This window comes from Pituophis catenifer, unplaced genomic scaffold (assembly GCF_029215685.1).
Source record: "Pituophis catenifer annectens isolate HBS135680 unplaced genomic scaffold, rPitCat1.0.hap2 SCAF_4, whole genome shotgun sequence".
NCBI lineage: Eukaryota > Metazoa > Chordata > Lepidosauria > Squamata > Colubridae > Pituophis > Pituophis catenifer.
The window spans coordinates 71,644,073-71,658,798 of NW_027256884.1; the positions used below are offsets into that span (position 1 = coordinate 71,644,073).

General features: G+C 34.9%; 1 protein-coding gene across 1 annotated transcript in view; it reads right to left on the bottom strand.

Annotated features, from left to right (window-relative positions):
• Positions 1–6,958: 6,958 nt before the first annotated feature.
• EFHC2 (EF-hand domain containing 2) overlaps positions 6,959–14,726 on the bottom strand; it is a 54,029-nt gene continuing 46,261 nt past the window's right edge. Inside the window, exons 14-15 of the mRNA XM_070943459.1 lie at positions 11,136–11,241; positions 6,959–7,054 (exon numbers count right to left, since the gene is read on the bottom strand). Coding sequence (XP_070799560.1) covers positions 6,959–7,054; positions 11,136–11,241 — 202 coding nt within the window. The remainder of the gene's footprint in view (positions 7,055–11,135; positions 11,242–14,726) is intronic.

Consider the following 14,726-nt stretch of genomic DNA (forward strand, 5'->3'; position numbering starts at 1 on the left):
GGAGCCCTAAGCACACTAATCATACGGCCAGCAGCTGAGCGAAGCGCTGCAAATCCCCTATAAATCCACATTGCGCAGCCCTTCCTGTAGAATTCAACTAACCAAGTCCAAAGGATCCGAATAAGTAATAATCCACAAAAAAACCAACAGAAATAAAACAATTGAGAAACTGACAATATCAGAGAAATCCAACTCAAGTCTCTTCAGCTAGACTAAGTGAAAAGACTGAAGAGCACAAGCAGGGGGCGTGGCTAGACCAATGGAAAAAGTTTTACACTCAGTCTCTAGCAAAACCCATGCGTGGATTATTGGAGCAGCGAGTCTGGAAAACTGATTACTGCAGTTCACCACAAGCCTTGCAAATACACACGCTTTGTCTCACTAATTAAGGGCTTAGTCCAAAAGGTAAAGGATCTGTCTGTTCTGTCACCTCTGTACTTCTGGTAGATTCAGTTAATAATCTTTGGTCCTGGTTACCTTTCTCCCAATGTCTCTATCTAACCTGTAGAATCTGTCAGAGAGGGCGTGTTCTGGGTCCCATTCTTGTAACAATTCATGTAAAGGGTCCCAGGGAACATACCTTCTTCTTAGTGGCATCTATCTTCTGGAAAGTTTTTCTCCCCACCCCCATCCCATAAATTCACATTGCTCTTTTAAGCAAGCTTCTTCCCCAAGTCCTTGAGATGGTGTGCTGTTTTGGGGTGTGTTTTGCACAATCAGGTTTTGTTCTTTTTGATTTCCATTCTTTTTATTCTGGTTTGGTCATTTTACTAGATGCTTTTTAACTGGATTTTCTTTTAAGATGTGCTCATTCTGTCAAGCTGAGAGACTCTAAAAATGTGATTAAAAAGAAATAAGAAAATCATTCAACACAGGATTCCCTTCCTTTAATGAAATATATGGACTAATTCATGATGATCTATCAATGTGCTCACCAAGAGTTGAAAATAACTTGATGCATGTAATAAATAAATCAATTTAAACTAATATTTTCCTATCAGGGCATTTGTCAATCTATGCCTCAGTCAATGGATTACCTGCATATTTTATCGCCATTGCTAAGTATTTGCAGAGTTCTAAGGGAAAAGATCACCTCAATTTCCTTTGCTTTGCTTTGTGCTTGTAACACAAGCATTAATTCCTTGCATATCATTAGGGAAAGAAGGCTGAACAAAATGCTTTTTTAAAAGATCAAACAAAAAGGATGCTTTAACACCAGCATTCCAACAGTACCTGGTATCATAAAATAAAATCCCAGGCAGGCAGATAAAATTATGGTTTTATTAATATACTATTTAGATCAATATTACACCATCCTCATTCAAATATAAGTCTCATTAACAAAGTCAGCTGTCTAGTTTTCCACTGTTGTTTTTAGACTGATATTTAGTATGATAAGTCTCCTGCGAAAATTGACTGACGCAAAAGGACAAATGTGCCTGTTGCTGCCATGTTCTGAATTATGAACATTAAAATAAGTCAACATATATTAAAGATATTTTGATGCCAGAATTTTCTTCCTGTTTCATGTAGGTAGAGGTCCCATAATAGATGCTATATACTAGACTTTCAAAAAGCCTTGAACAAGAACCTTATTAAAGAGGCCTAAAGAAACTCAGCTCCCATAGGATAATAGGGATATTGCACTCATGCACTGGTAACTGTAGCCAAAAATGTAGAACTAAATGGAAAATTTGACAGTTGTTCAAAGTAGATCTATCAAGGGTCAATAATGGGAGTTTTAAAAATGATTTGGAGTTTGAAATGAGTAGTTAGGTTATCAAGTTTCCTTATCACTAAACTGCTCAGGATGGCAAATCAAAAGTAATTATATGTTCTGAAATGATCCCTAGCTAAACTGAGTAAATGAGCATTAAAATGTGCAGTTCAGTGTAAGACCAAAGTAATTCATAGATGTGCAAAATATATTATATATACTAATGAGATTCCAGCTAGCACTGACTGAGAAGGGGTTTTGGTCATATAGTGGACAGCAAAATAAAAATGTTGACGTGATATGTGATTACTGTATAACAAAAACAACGCATTTCATTCTTGGAATTACAGTATTAGAAGGGGAATTTAAAATCAAGGAATCAGTTTAGCAATGTTCATATGTAAACCTATGTTAAATTGCATCTGGAGAGTGATGTACAATTCTGGTCATCATATCTTAAAAAGAATGTCAGGTTGAAAGGGAGCTCCAAAGGGGCCAAAATGATTAAAAGCTTAACACGGCTCCCACACAAAGAAAGGTCCCTCGATTCAGAACGAGGCTCCAGATCTATCAAATTTCACAATGCTAGCGTGTTTATATTCTTGATACCTACCAATTGTCATAGGACAGTGATGGTATTTGAGTGGACTGCTATTCCACCTCCCAAGCCCAAAATGGGAGGTCATCTAAGAATGTGATGATGTCATGGAAAGTGGTAGGGCTGAACATTTGCAGTCCATTTTGGCAGGAAGGGAATTTAAGATTGGAAGTGCAAGTTCTTATTCTATTTTCACCCCTTGAATTTTATAAAATGTGCCTATTTCACTATGCCTTGGGCCTTCTGGCCAAAAGGGCTTGAAGAGACCTTTGGCTTCCTATCCTTGAAAAAATTCCTATCCTTGAAAAAATAATCATTACAGATCTCAAGAAGGTGGAGTTGATAAATATGATACTGGATTGCCCATTTGAATTTACAATATGTCTTGTCCACTCACCAGCATAGCAATATGTATCCATGGTTGGGAAAAGTACCAAGTTTTATACTAATATGCCATCATTCCATCTTCATAGTTTGTAACACACTTTTAAGGGCAACAAAGTAATAACATCTTTGCAACCAGGACATTTTTCCTTGTAGTACATGTTTGGACATATACTGAATGTCAGGTTTGAAATGTTGATGGCGATGCTTCCAGTTTATTTTGCTCCCTTTAATATTGATTGGGTTTAAAAAATTTTTTTTTTTTTTGCTCAAAAATCTATGGTAAGATTTGGAGGGGAAGGGAGGGGAGTGGGGGGAACAAGATGTTCAAATTAAGCATTTTGTGCTCTCCTAGTGATAGAAAGCCGATTGTTTATCATGTTCCCTGCAATTTCAAATCTGCAGAAATGAGGTTGACTACAAGCTGGTTTCGAACCCCTTATTCAAGGATTTGTGGAGCAGAAACAATGGATTGTAGAAATGCTTAAAGAGTACAATAGTGATTGTCAGCTTGGAACAGAAAAAGTTAAAGTAATTTATGAAAGAATATACAGTATATAGTTATAGCCAGTATAGAAAATATGGAGAATCTTTTCTTCTCTATGATATTAGAGTTAGGGCCCATTCATTCAAACTTGGACAACTTTTTTAATTGCAATAGTATATAAATGTAATAAAATAATTAATGTAATAAAAAAAGATTGGATATTAATACTATTAGATTTTTATCCCTCCTGTTTTAATGTACTTTGGCCAACTGAAATACTCTTAATAGCTTGTTTATGAGGATTATGCTGCAGGTCCTGTCTACTAGTGTATATGAAGGACCCAGATGGCATTTCTTTAGTGCTGTAGCGCGCCTCCCTCCCCATCCATTTTCTGCAACATCATTCTTCCTGTGGTAAAGTTGGACCCACCATCTACTTTCTGGAAGGCTTTTAAGACTTCATTTGGGGGTCATCAGCCATGGTGAGCCAGCAAGATGGTTATGTGATGCTGAATGATTGCGTTGTCTCACTTTCTTTGTTTTTTATCCTTTATGTTGTTCAAATCATGATTTTAACTGTGCATATGTTGTATGCTGCCTAGACTTATGTTTCATGAGATGGGTACTAGCTCTTAGACTTATATACCACTTCATAGTGATTTTATAGCCACTTAGATTCTAAGCAGTTTACAGAGTCAGCATATTGCTTCCAACAATCTGGGTAGCTATATGAATTTATCAAATCAAATCATGGAGGATTATACTATCAATTGCTATGAATTTTGATTACTCTTTACTACACTCTACACTCATTTACAGCATCATCTAAGGATCATCAATGATGAAAGAAGACTAGTATCTAGATAGCCGGGCTATCGACTTAATAATTTTAAATTGGGGTATTTTAAATTTTTGGGGTTTTAAATCGGCCAAATTTATTTAATTATTTTAATTTTTAATTATTGTTGTGTCTTGTGTTTTTAAATTGGCTGTACACCGCCCTGAGTCCTTCGGGAGAAGGGCGGTATAGAAATAAAATTATTATTATTATTATTATTATCTTTTTATCTGTATTGTGGTTCCCTGAGTGCATCTAGTTGTTCACTGTGTGACGCAGAATGCTGGACCAGATGGGCTGTTGGCCTGATGAAGCAGCATCCCCCCCCCACCTACATTCTAATGTTCCATTCTTGCCCAATATAGGATTGCCGCAGACTCTAGTGAATCAGACAACATACACACGTTTGTAATAAACAAATAATTATGATCCCCATATAATAAAAATGTTGGTTAGGAGTTACACCCCCACTCAGCAGTCTGCATATCCTTTGCTCTGTTGAATCACCAAACATCCAAAGACAGCACAGACCCACATATTGCTGAATAAATCAATAAACATGTACCTGCCAATTTTAACAGTAGGAATCATTATTCATTGTTGACTGGAAATGTTGATTAACTTTTAATCATACTCTTTTTTTTGTATTTCTGATATCATAAGATACATTACTCATTGTTAAGTGGACCAGGAGTTGGTTAGTGATGTTATTCACATACATGAAGGGAAATCTCATCCAAGTCAATGCATTCACTTCACTATTTTCAGGCTGGGTCCTCTCAAAAGGTTTGAAAAGTAAGTTAGAAGACTTAAAACGTTTGCTGGTATTTAAAGCATTCAGATCAGTGGTGGGTTGCTAGCGGTGGCGGCAGGAAGTTCTGCTCACCCGCCTGGATGCTTCTGCGCACGCGCAGAAGCATTGTGTGCGCACGCAAGCGCCCACGCACTCACGAGCAAACCAGTAGCGACGAGTTTTGAAACCCGCCCCTGATTCAGATCTATTTGTATAATTTCCTGGGAATACATATACTGTTCTCATAATATAAAAACCTGAAGAGTTTGAACTGGAATAAAATTAAATAAAAATGTATTTCAAGTTTATACTTTAAATCACACATCCAACAGGTGAAAACTTGAAAGGATGTCCCATTTGCCATAAAGAAGAAGGGGTCAACCTATTTTCCAAATCACCAGAAGGCAGGACAAGAAGCAATGGATGGAAACTAATTAAGGAGAGAACCAACCTAGAACTAAGGACAAATGTCATGACCATTAGAACAATTAATCAGTGGAATAGGCCTTCAGAAGTTGTAGGTGCTCCATCACTGGAGGTTTTAAAGAAAAGATTGGACAGCCATTTGTTTACAATGGTATAGGGTCTCCTGCTGGAGCAGGGGGTTGGACTTGGAGACCTCCAACGTCCCTTCCAACTCTTTTCTGTTAAATCTAGGGATTTCTAAATATTTTTATATGAGAATTTCTTGGCACATTCCTGTTTGGAGCAATAAAACCATGAACTATTAAAAAATGTATTGATGTTTCTGAATTGTGATGTATTTTTTTAAAAAATCTCTTTTCAGTTATTTCACAAATCACTTTCCTTTTTCCAAACAAAAAGAAAATATCTTGTATTAAAGACTTTTTGTTCAGATTGCTGATGTTGTCCATATTTAAGGAAAAGACATTCATTCCTGTGAGAAAGTGGAGAAATGTTAAGACAACAGTTAAAGGAATGTATGATTTTATTACAAATTTATTTTAGTCATTAATAAATCTATTCAAATTCTTTTCCAACAAAGGAGAAATATTTGGTATTCCAAAATATGCTAGAAAGAAATGGGGGAAAGGATTATGAATATTTCACTATTACCAGACTACTGTGCTATAACAAAGATAGGAAAGTTCTAGGTACTTTAATAAATTTGTTATTAATTATATCACTCATGTAAATGTTTTTCCTGAGATAGTATTTAAGAATATCAAAACAAAATCTGTCCCACAAACAAAATCTGGCTAAATAGAACTGTACCACACTTGTAAGAGGACTGCCTGCACTATTAAACACATCCATCTCTAGTTCTATCTCTATACCCATATCTATTATCTATATTTCTCATATAAATACATACACACACCTATATTTAAGAGAGGCATAAGGCTATATTAACAAAATAGGATGAAGAATGATAGTTACTTTTGTCATGAGACAGCTGAGAACAAAACATGTTTTACATTTTATTAAACTTACTCTATGAGCAATCCGTATCTGCATAAAGCACATCCCTGTGACCTTCTATCAATAGATTTTTATTCTTGATATTTCTTGCATTTTCTTTTGGTTGTTTTTAACGATCAATTGGGAATTTTGAAAAAGATATTATTTTATTATAATCATAGAACAAGCCTGGCGGTAATCTGGAGTCATTTTAACTATTATTGACTTGCTTTGACATGCAAATATACATTCCTGTTCCTTTTCATGTGGAAGTTGAATTGTAATTACTTATTAACAACATTTAAAATGCTAGGGTGGGAGATTCTGGTAAATTTTTCTCTTCTATGCAACTCTCAAAGGGCCAGGCTTTAATCCCAAAATTTGTAAGGACTTTCTTGAAAAAACAAAGGGTAACAGCTTGATTGTTCAAGTGGAAAGGAGCAAAATTCTAAGTTATATAGCATCCATTCCATATGTAAGAACTGAAAATAAAAACACATTTAAATTATTATACTGAATATATGGTATAAGCATTTCAAAGAATTACAAAGTATATGAATTATATTTCTACAATAAAATAAAAAATAAAACTTACATCCCCCCAAAAAAAATCTATAGCTGTGATTCTTTTATTTTGTTTAAATAAAAATATGCAGTAACTGTCCAGAAAGAGAAAGTTGCAATGTTTATCCATAAGAAGTATAATGTATGGACTAAGGCTAATCTTTGCTGCCAAAGACATCTTCTATTAATGGTAGGTATTTTATTTTTTTCACTGGAAGTGCTGGTGGCTCCCCACTCCATCCATCTTCATACTGAAAGCATAAGCAAAGGGTAAGGAGGTTTAGAACTGCAAAGTGAAATGGATAGTAACTAAAAATAATGTTGAGTACCAACAAGCATTGCAGTCTTTGTTTCTATCAAAACAATACACCATATATTTGCATTGTAATTTTCAGTGCTCTCCAGATGAAGAGGGGGAGTTTACCTTTTTTCCGGCCTTTTTCTGACGTAAACCTGATGATAAACCTGATGATTTACCTCATGATGTAGTGATGTGTCTATCTTATTTGATGTAAATATAGATGTAAAATATATTTAATTACATAAAACTGTAAGTTAATTTCAACGTCTCATTTGGACACTAGCTGCGCAATTCCCTGACATCATGACTATCTGTATATTTCTTTGGCCTGCCCAGGGAAGGGACAGTGATGGCCAATCTTAATAATTGGGGGGAGGAGAAAATGCTCTGTTAGACTGACTGCCAATAGGATTCCTCAATCTAATATCCTTCTGAAGAGAGACTGATCTCCATCCAAGAAAAATTAAAATGAGAACTGAAGACAGTCCGATAGAATTCCCTTTAGAAATATTGGTAAGGAAGGCACGTTATTATGTATGTTCCATTTTAAAGTAGAATATATATTATTAAATAATTGGGTGAGACAATGTTTAATTTGGAAACAGTATGATTTTTATTTCCTCCTTGCATAGTTCCTCTGTGCAGTTTCTAAATGTGATAATTAAATAAAATGAAATATTAAGGGGCAAATGAATAGAGATTTCTACACTTTAAATGTATGCTACCCACATTATCCAGAATTATTTTAAATGACAACATGTTTATTCTTCAACTCATTTTATGATTAACCTTTCATGTTTTCTTGGAGCTTGCAAAGATGGAATGAGACTTAAAAAATTGTTTGAAAATATTCAAGGGAATCTCTGCCCAATTGCTCTATATTTCTACTGTCAAGAGACAGATAGACAGATGGACTTGACTGACTGACTACCAGTAATAGATATGATTAGGGAGAACTTCAAAAGTCTGAGAATGTACATCTTTAAGACAGACAATCAGCTGCTGCTGCATACTGAACAGCTCATAGAAAATGTTATTAAATAGGATGTCCCACTTCTATAAATGTGAAGTCTCTAGCTTTTATTGAAATGAACTGCCTGGTCACTCACTATAGGCTAAATTCTGAGAAACTGATGGAAGGAAGCATCAGAATTGTAGGAACTAAATTTCAAAAAGTCTTGAGATCAGGTTATCATGCTTTACTGTTTTTAGTACCCCCATTAAATATAAATTTTGCCTTCTTGTAATCTTATTTTTTCCCTCCCTAAACTTCATAAATCAAGTACAACAGGTAGCAGTACCTACCCAACCTTACTTAATCAAATAACTAAAAGGACAGGACAGGCTAGTTTTTGAATAAACAATTATAATGAAAGCCCAGAGCTATAGAGTAGGAAACACACACACACACACACAAAAAAAAAAAGGTAGAGGGAAGCAATGGCAAGCTACCTCATCTTATCGGCCAAAAAATGTAGTCAATAGGAATCTAATTTGACCTGAAGGAGACTATCTTTCATGGAATGAGAGAAGTGATTCTTACTGTGATCCATACAGTGGATGAAAAAAGAAAATACTTGGCTTGTATTTCAATATGAATCAACCTAATTTAAACTTTCCAAGTATTATTTATAAGAGAAAAAATGTTACTAATAAAACATTAATTAGCACTGTTTCATACTTTTTCAAATTTTGGAATATAATTCTTTAATGAAAAAACAGGCAACATTATGAGAAAGTAAAAATTAGTGGGAGAATGCTTATGTACAAAAATGTACATTATATTTTACATGCAAGTATATATATATATATGGATATTCATACTGATTTTAAAAAGAAATAAATGTATAAACTGAATATGAGATTAAAAATTTATTAACGTTATAAAAATTAGAGATTCCTAATCTGCAGTTATCGGTTTCATATCTTTTGTTAATCTAGGCCATTTCATTTCTCCTTAAATCTGATTTAATTAATATCTCATTAATATCTCATCAAGTAGAAGCTGATTTTTAATATCTGAAGGATATTAAATATGCCACAGGATATTATGGTAGCAGATATAAGAAATTTTAAATAAGTATCTGGTAGGCACTCTAGGCTGCATTCTCACTTAATATTTAACATTTTTTAAGCTATGCTTTGTACTCTAATGACCTGGTTTGAACAGAGAGAAGTCGTCATAGAAGAGCTGCACATCCAAAATTAAACCATTTCAATTACAACATAGAGTTTGGGACAAAGCAATCTTTGTCCCAAAGATGGGTACCCTCTTCATCAACCTAACATATGTTTTCTTAATCAACTTAAATTAATCCTGCCTGGTTCATACACTGATTAAACCTCCTAGCAACAGCACAGGGTGCTGTTGGTCAAGCAATGTCGGCTGGCGGCCCCCAGGGGGAGAGCCTTCTCTGTGGGAGCACCCACCCTCTGGAACGAGCTACCTCCCAGAATATGACTGATCTCCGCACTTTCCGTAAGGCCCTGAAGACATTTTTATTTCAGCAAGCTGGCCTGGCCTGAATAGATTTTATGGGTTAGTTTTTAATTGTATAGCTTGGGGTTTTAAATTGGGAGGCCGATTAATTTAATTTATTTTTAGTTATCTTAACTTTTATATTGTATGTTATTTTAATTTTTGGCTGTTCACCGCCCTGAGTCTCTTCGGGGAGAAGGGCGGTATATAAATTCAATAGATAGATAGATAGATAGATAGATAGATAGATAGATAGATAGATAGGGATAGAGAAGCTACTCAGTGGTGGGCTCCATATTTTTAACAACCAGTTATCTGCTCTAATGACTGGCTGGGTAGGCTGGGTGGGGTCATAGGAATGAGTGGGCATGGCCAACTCTACGTCATTTGTGTGGGACAGGCAGGATTGAGGAGGGAATCCAGGGGTCTCCGGTGTGGGGGGGAGGAAAAAAAGATCCAACCTGTTTGTGTGTGTATGCTTGTGTGTGTGTGTGTGTGAGAGAGAGAGAGAGGGGGGGGAGAGCGTCAAGCTAGACTGGGAAAGATGGCTGCGAGAGGAGGAGAAACTGGGTAAGTTGGACCCAGACGTTTCCCGGGTCCCCTCATCCCAGAAGCAGCAACCTTGCAATCTCCCCTCTCTGCTAGCCCCCTTCTTCGCACGGGATCTCCCAGCAGCAGAGACGGAGAGGGAGAAGGGGGCAGTGATGGCCGCTAGCATTGAGGGGAGGAGTGCCACACAGAAATGGGAGCACACAGAAACACCGCCCCTTCTCCCTCTCCGTTGCTGGGCAGAAGCTACTTCACGTAGACATGATCCTCATTATATAGGATTATTACCTGTAAAATGGAGGACCTATGAAAGTATAAATTAACTAGGTATACAGGTAGAGGCCATAAACATTAATACCAAGTGTAGAACTAATTAACATCCACCATAGAGAGAAAGTTGAAGCAAACATAATTAAGTTTTCAATTCTATATGCTACTAAAACTCTCATGCCTATAAACTTTAATTAAGTGAAATGGTGCATTGTAGAGAAAACATTTTCAACCAGGATACCCAAATGAGGTGATGTACAGAGCTGATGACATACAGACCTATGACAACCAGCGAAACTGAAATTTTACCAATTTTATAAAACGTTTTATGAAATAAAAATTATTATAAAGCATTTTGTGACACAATACAAAATGTCATAAAATGTTTCCTAAGATCAACTCCTAATGTCTGACAGTGCTATACAGTTCAACATAGGCTACTTTCCAGGCACATATATCTCTGAATATCTCCTTGAAGTTTTAAGAATCTTTCAAATAAATACATTATAAACACTGCCATTTTTAAAGGCATTGGGGAATCTGGTAAGGAAATATCTCTCAAATGATGACCCAAACAGTTACAAATTGTCTAGTGTAAAATTAAAACTGAAATTCCTTATAAATAGTAGCAATGTTTTGGCAGTAAACACAAACCACTCTGTATTCTTGTTTGAGAGCCTGAACTGTTATGATTTATATTTTTGGAAACTTATGGATACAAAATTTACTTTACCTGTAATGGCGTCAGGATGGTTTGGAAAGCAGGAATTGGGTGCTCTCTCCAGTTCAGCCTGTCAACCAACTTCTTATAATTTACATGTTCTTTGCAATCTTCACATCTAAATAAAGATTGTGTGCATATTTTCATTATTTGGCTCTCCTTCTATCATTTGGTTTAACCTGTTTATTTTGACATAATGAATAATAAAAGTATCTTTGGAGTATAGCTGAAACTCATGAAAAAGAAGAAATGTAAGGAGAAAAAAAGAGACCCTTGGTTTTATCTTGTGTTCACTCATGTCTTTTAAGCAAACAAATTTTCATTATTTATGTACAGAAAGTGTGAAAGCAACTCCCTATTTTAAGACAGGCTTGCTTACAGAGCCCTCTTGTTTTTCTTTTATTATTTCTTGATGATTTCTTATTCCTGATTTAACTGGCAAAGCACCATGTTGGCATAGGCCCCTAGCTCTCAGAGCTTAGCTGTCACAAGAGAGGACTGGTCTGTCAGTGAAGCAACTGATACTTAAGAGGCTTTTTTAGAATTCAGAAACTAAATTCCAAGAGTCAGAGTATGCTCTGGAAATGCTTAAAGGCCCCTCGTTTGTGGCAGAGTTTACTTTGCAGGTGCACATTCATGGAGTGTTTTTTTTGAGTCATTCGACCACAAGGAGTGGACCGAAATTTATTTTTATGGTAGAATTCTCCTTTTACTTAAGAAAGACTGAAGTATCGGTTATGTATTACAAGAATAGATAATGAAAAGGCAACAAAATCAAAATGAAATAAATTATGGTAGTGGCCTTTGAACTAAATTAGATTGACTCAAGAAATATTCCTGATTTTGTTTGCTGATGGGAAATCTGGTCAACTGCCATGAACATGTTTTATGTCATTACATTTATTCTTCCCATTTGTGAAAAACAATTACTTATCACACAGAAATACTGAGCCAATAAATGGTCATATTTTAAAAGATTAAATCTGAAATGACAATAATTCCCAAACCTTTGTTTAAATAACAAATACACTAAATAAAAATCAACTGGTATTAAACCAGTTTTATATGTGTGCCTTGAAATAACATGTATTCTTTCAGTAAAGACTAGGGCAATGATCCTTTAGAGAAATATTGGATTGCTACATTATATTAACGATCTGCAATTTTATTAATAGGTTTTTAGCTTTTTGCATTTGCAGTATTTGTTTGGCTCAGAAAAAAAAGGAGAAAAAGTAAGAGTAAGAAGCCTAAAGCTAAAGAAATAAATGTTGTTACAGTGTTAGATAAAAACAACAACTGTGGCACGCAGAGATAGACTTTCTCTGTTAAAAAAACTTTTTTTACACTCAACATCTGAACAAACAGTACATATTCATTCCACTGCTGTAAAAGTGCTATTGTATAATTCAGGAAATAACTGGGAACATACTCCAATTTTCAAGTTGTTGGATCAAATTTTTTAAAAAATATTCCAATAAATACTGTATACTATAAGATTGTGGGAAACACTGTAGGCCCTCTTCCTTAATTGCTATCAAATAACCATGGCAATTGAATTATCGGTTTTGTTTCAGATGTAATACATTCCTGTGGCCCATTTTATATTTCACAATATGAAATTTGTAATTATTTTTAGATGAACCCATGTATAAGACTTAATTCAGAGAAAGTTTAGCTTTTATATAACAAATTAAACATGTGTTTTGTAATTGTAATTGTAAAATTGTCATATTGTGGAATTCATTCAGGAGAAAAAGAGAAAGAAAGAAAGAAGGAAGGAAGGAAGGAAGGAAGGAAGGAAGGAAGGAAGAAGGAAGGAAGGAAAGATAGATGATGGATGGATAGATTTTATATATACACACACATATATATGCAGAGAGAGAGAGAGAGATCAAAAGTTATGTTGTATTCCTCTATATTTTCTATACAAAGCACTCATATTAAATATTCAATACATTTATCATAATTCTCTTTGGATACAATTCTTTGACTACTGGTTTAGAGAACAGAGATAATTTTTCATTCTGGGATTTTAGCTATTCTAACTTTCTAACCATTCAGTAGGGAGTCTAAAGTGGTTTACTTTCCTCTTTTTAATGCTCATGACTAGGTGTTATAAATGATGAATATGCAGCAAGTTGCAAAAATTATCCATTTGCCACTATGGTGAAGTCCCTGAAATTATTTTATTTTATGAAGGAACCAATTTTTTCACTAGCATTTTAGTACTCATTAGGCATTTCAGATAAAGATTATTTCCTATGAAGAAATAAAACTCAATAAATAAATAAAAAACCTCAATAAATCTTTATATTCAAAGTGTCATCCTATATTCAGAGCTGAGATATTGAGTCTTGTCTTTCACAGAACAGAATCCTATGTTTGGAACGAAAATAAGGACTGGGAGTAACTACAGTATAATTCATAAGAACTCCCCTGATGAATATTAACTATACTTCTGCACATAAATCCCCTAGCTTTTCCTCTGTGGAGCTCCTATAAAGTCTTTCCAATTAAAGTATTGGCTAAAATTAATCTTTAGAGAAGAATCTCAAATCCAGTTATGGTTTAGTCTTCTTCTTCTACAAGAAATGTATGGTCTCAGATTTGAATTCTTATGATTTCTAACATAATTCCTGATGATGCTGTGATTTGACAGTTACTTTAGAAATAAAGCTGCAATTTCCCAACATGGTTTTACATATAGTAGGACTCCCTCACAATTCTAACACTTAGCCACTTTGATAATCCTTTAACCACTCTACTATACTAAGAGATAGTTAAAAGACTATTATAGCTATTTTACTAATATTTTCTCCATCTTGCATAAGAAAACATTCTCTTGGGTTAAACTAAATGTTCTATCATCCGTGGTTCTACACTGTGTGCACAATAGTTAGGCAAGTTGTATTTTGGAGGGTTAATGTTATTATTGAACAACTACAGTGTTCTCGGTCAATCCAAAATATTAATAAACCTCAAACCTGAATATTTAAGAAAGTAAAAGTGAGGTTTTGGCTTTCTTAGGAGAATATCTATGTGTGCACAGTATTTGGGCAACTATTAGTATGCAAAATTATTATGAAGAATGAAAATTTGCCCATCTCATTCGTTTATTTGCATTTGATAAAGTAAGAATAATAATCAAACAACTCAAAATGTACAAATAAACATTTATGACATTAAAAAAAATAATCAGTGACCAATATAGCCTTCTTTTCAATAACAGTCATAAGCCTTCCATTCATGGTGTCTGTCAATTTCTTGATCTGTTGACGATCAACTTTTTGTGCAGCAGCAACCACAGCCTCCCAGACACTGTTCAGAGAAATGTACTGTTTTTCTTCACCATAAATCTCCCGTTTAAGAAGGGCCCACAAGTTCTCAATAGGGTTTAGGTCAGATGCGGAAGGGGGAGCATAACATTATTCTTTCATCTTTAAGGCCTTTAGTGGCTAGCCACACAGTGGAGTACTTTGATGCATGTGAACAACTGAGCAGTGTCCTGCATAAAAATCATGGCCTTCTTGAAAGATGCAGACATTTTCTGTATCACTGCTTGAAGAACTGCCTTCTAAAAACTGGCAGTAGGTTTGGGAGCTG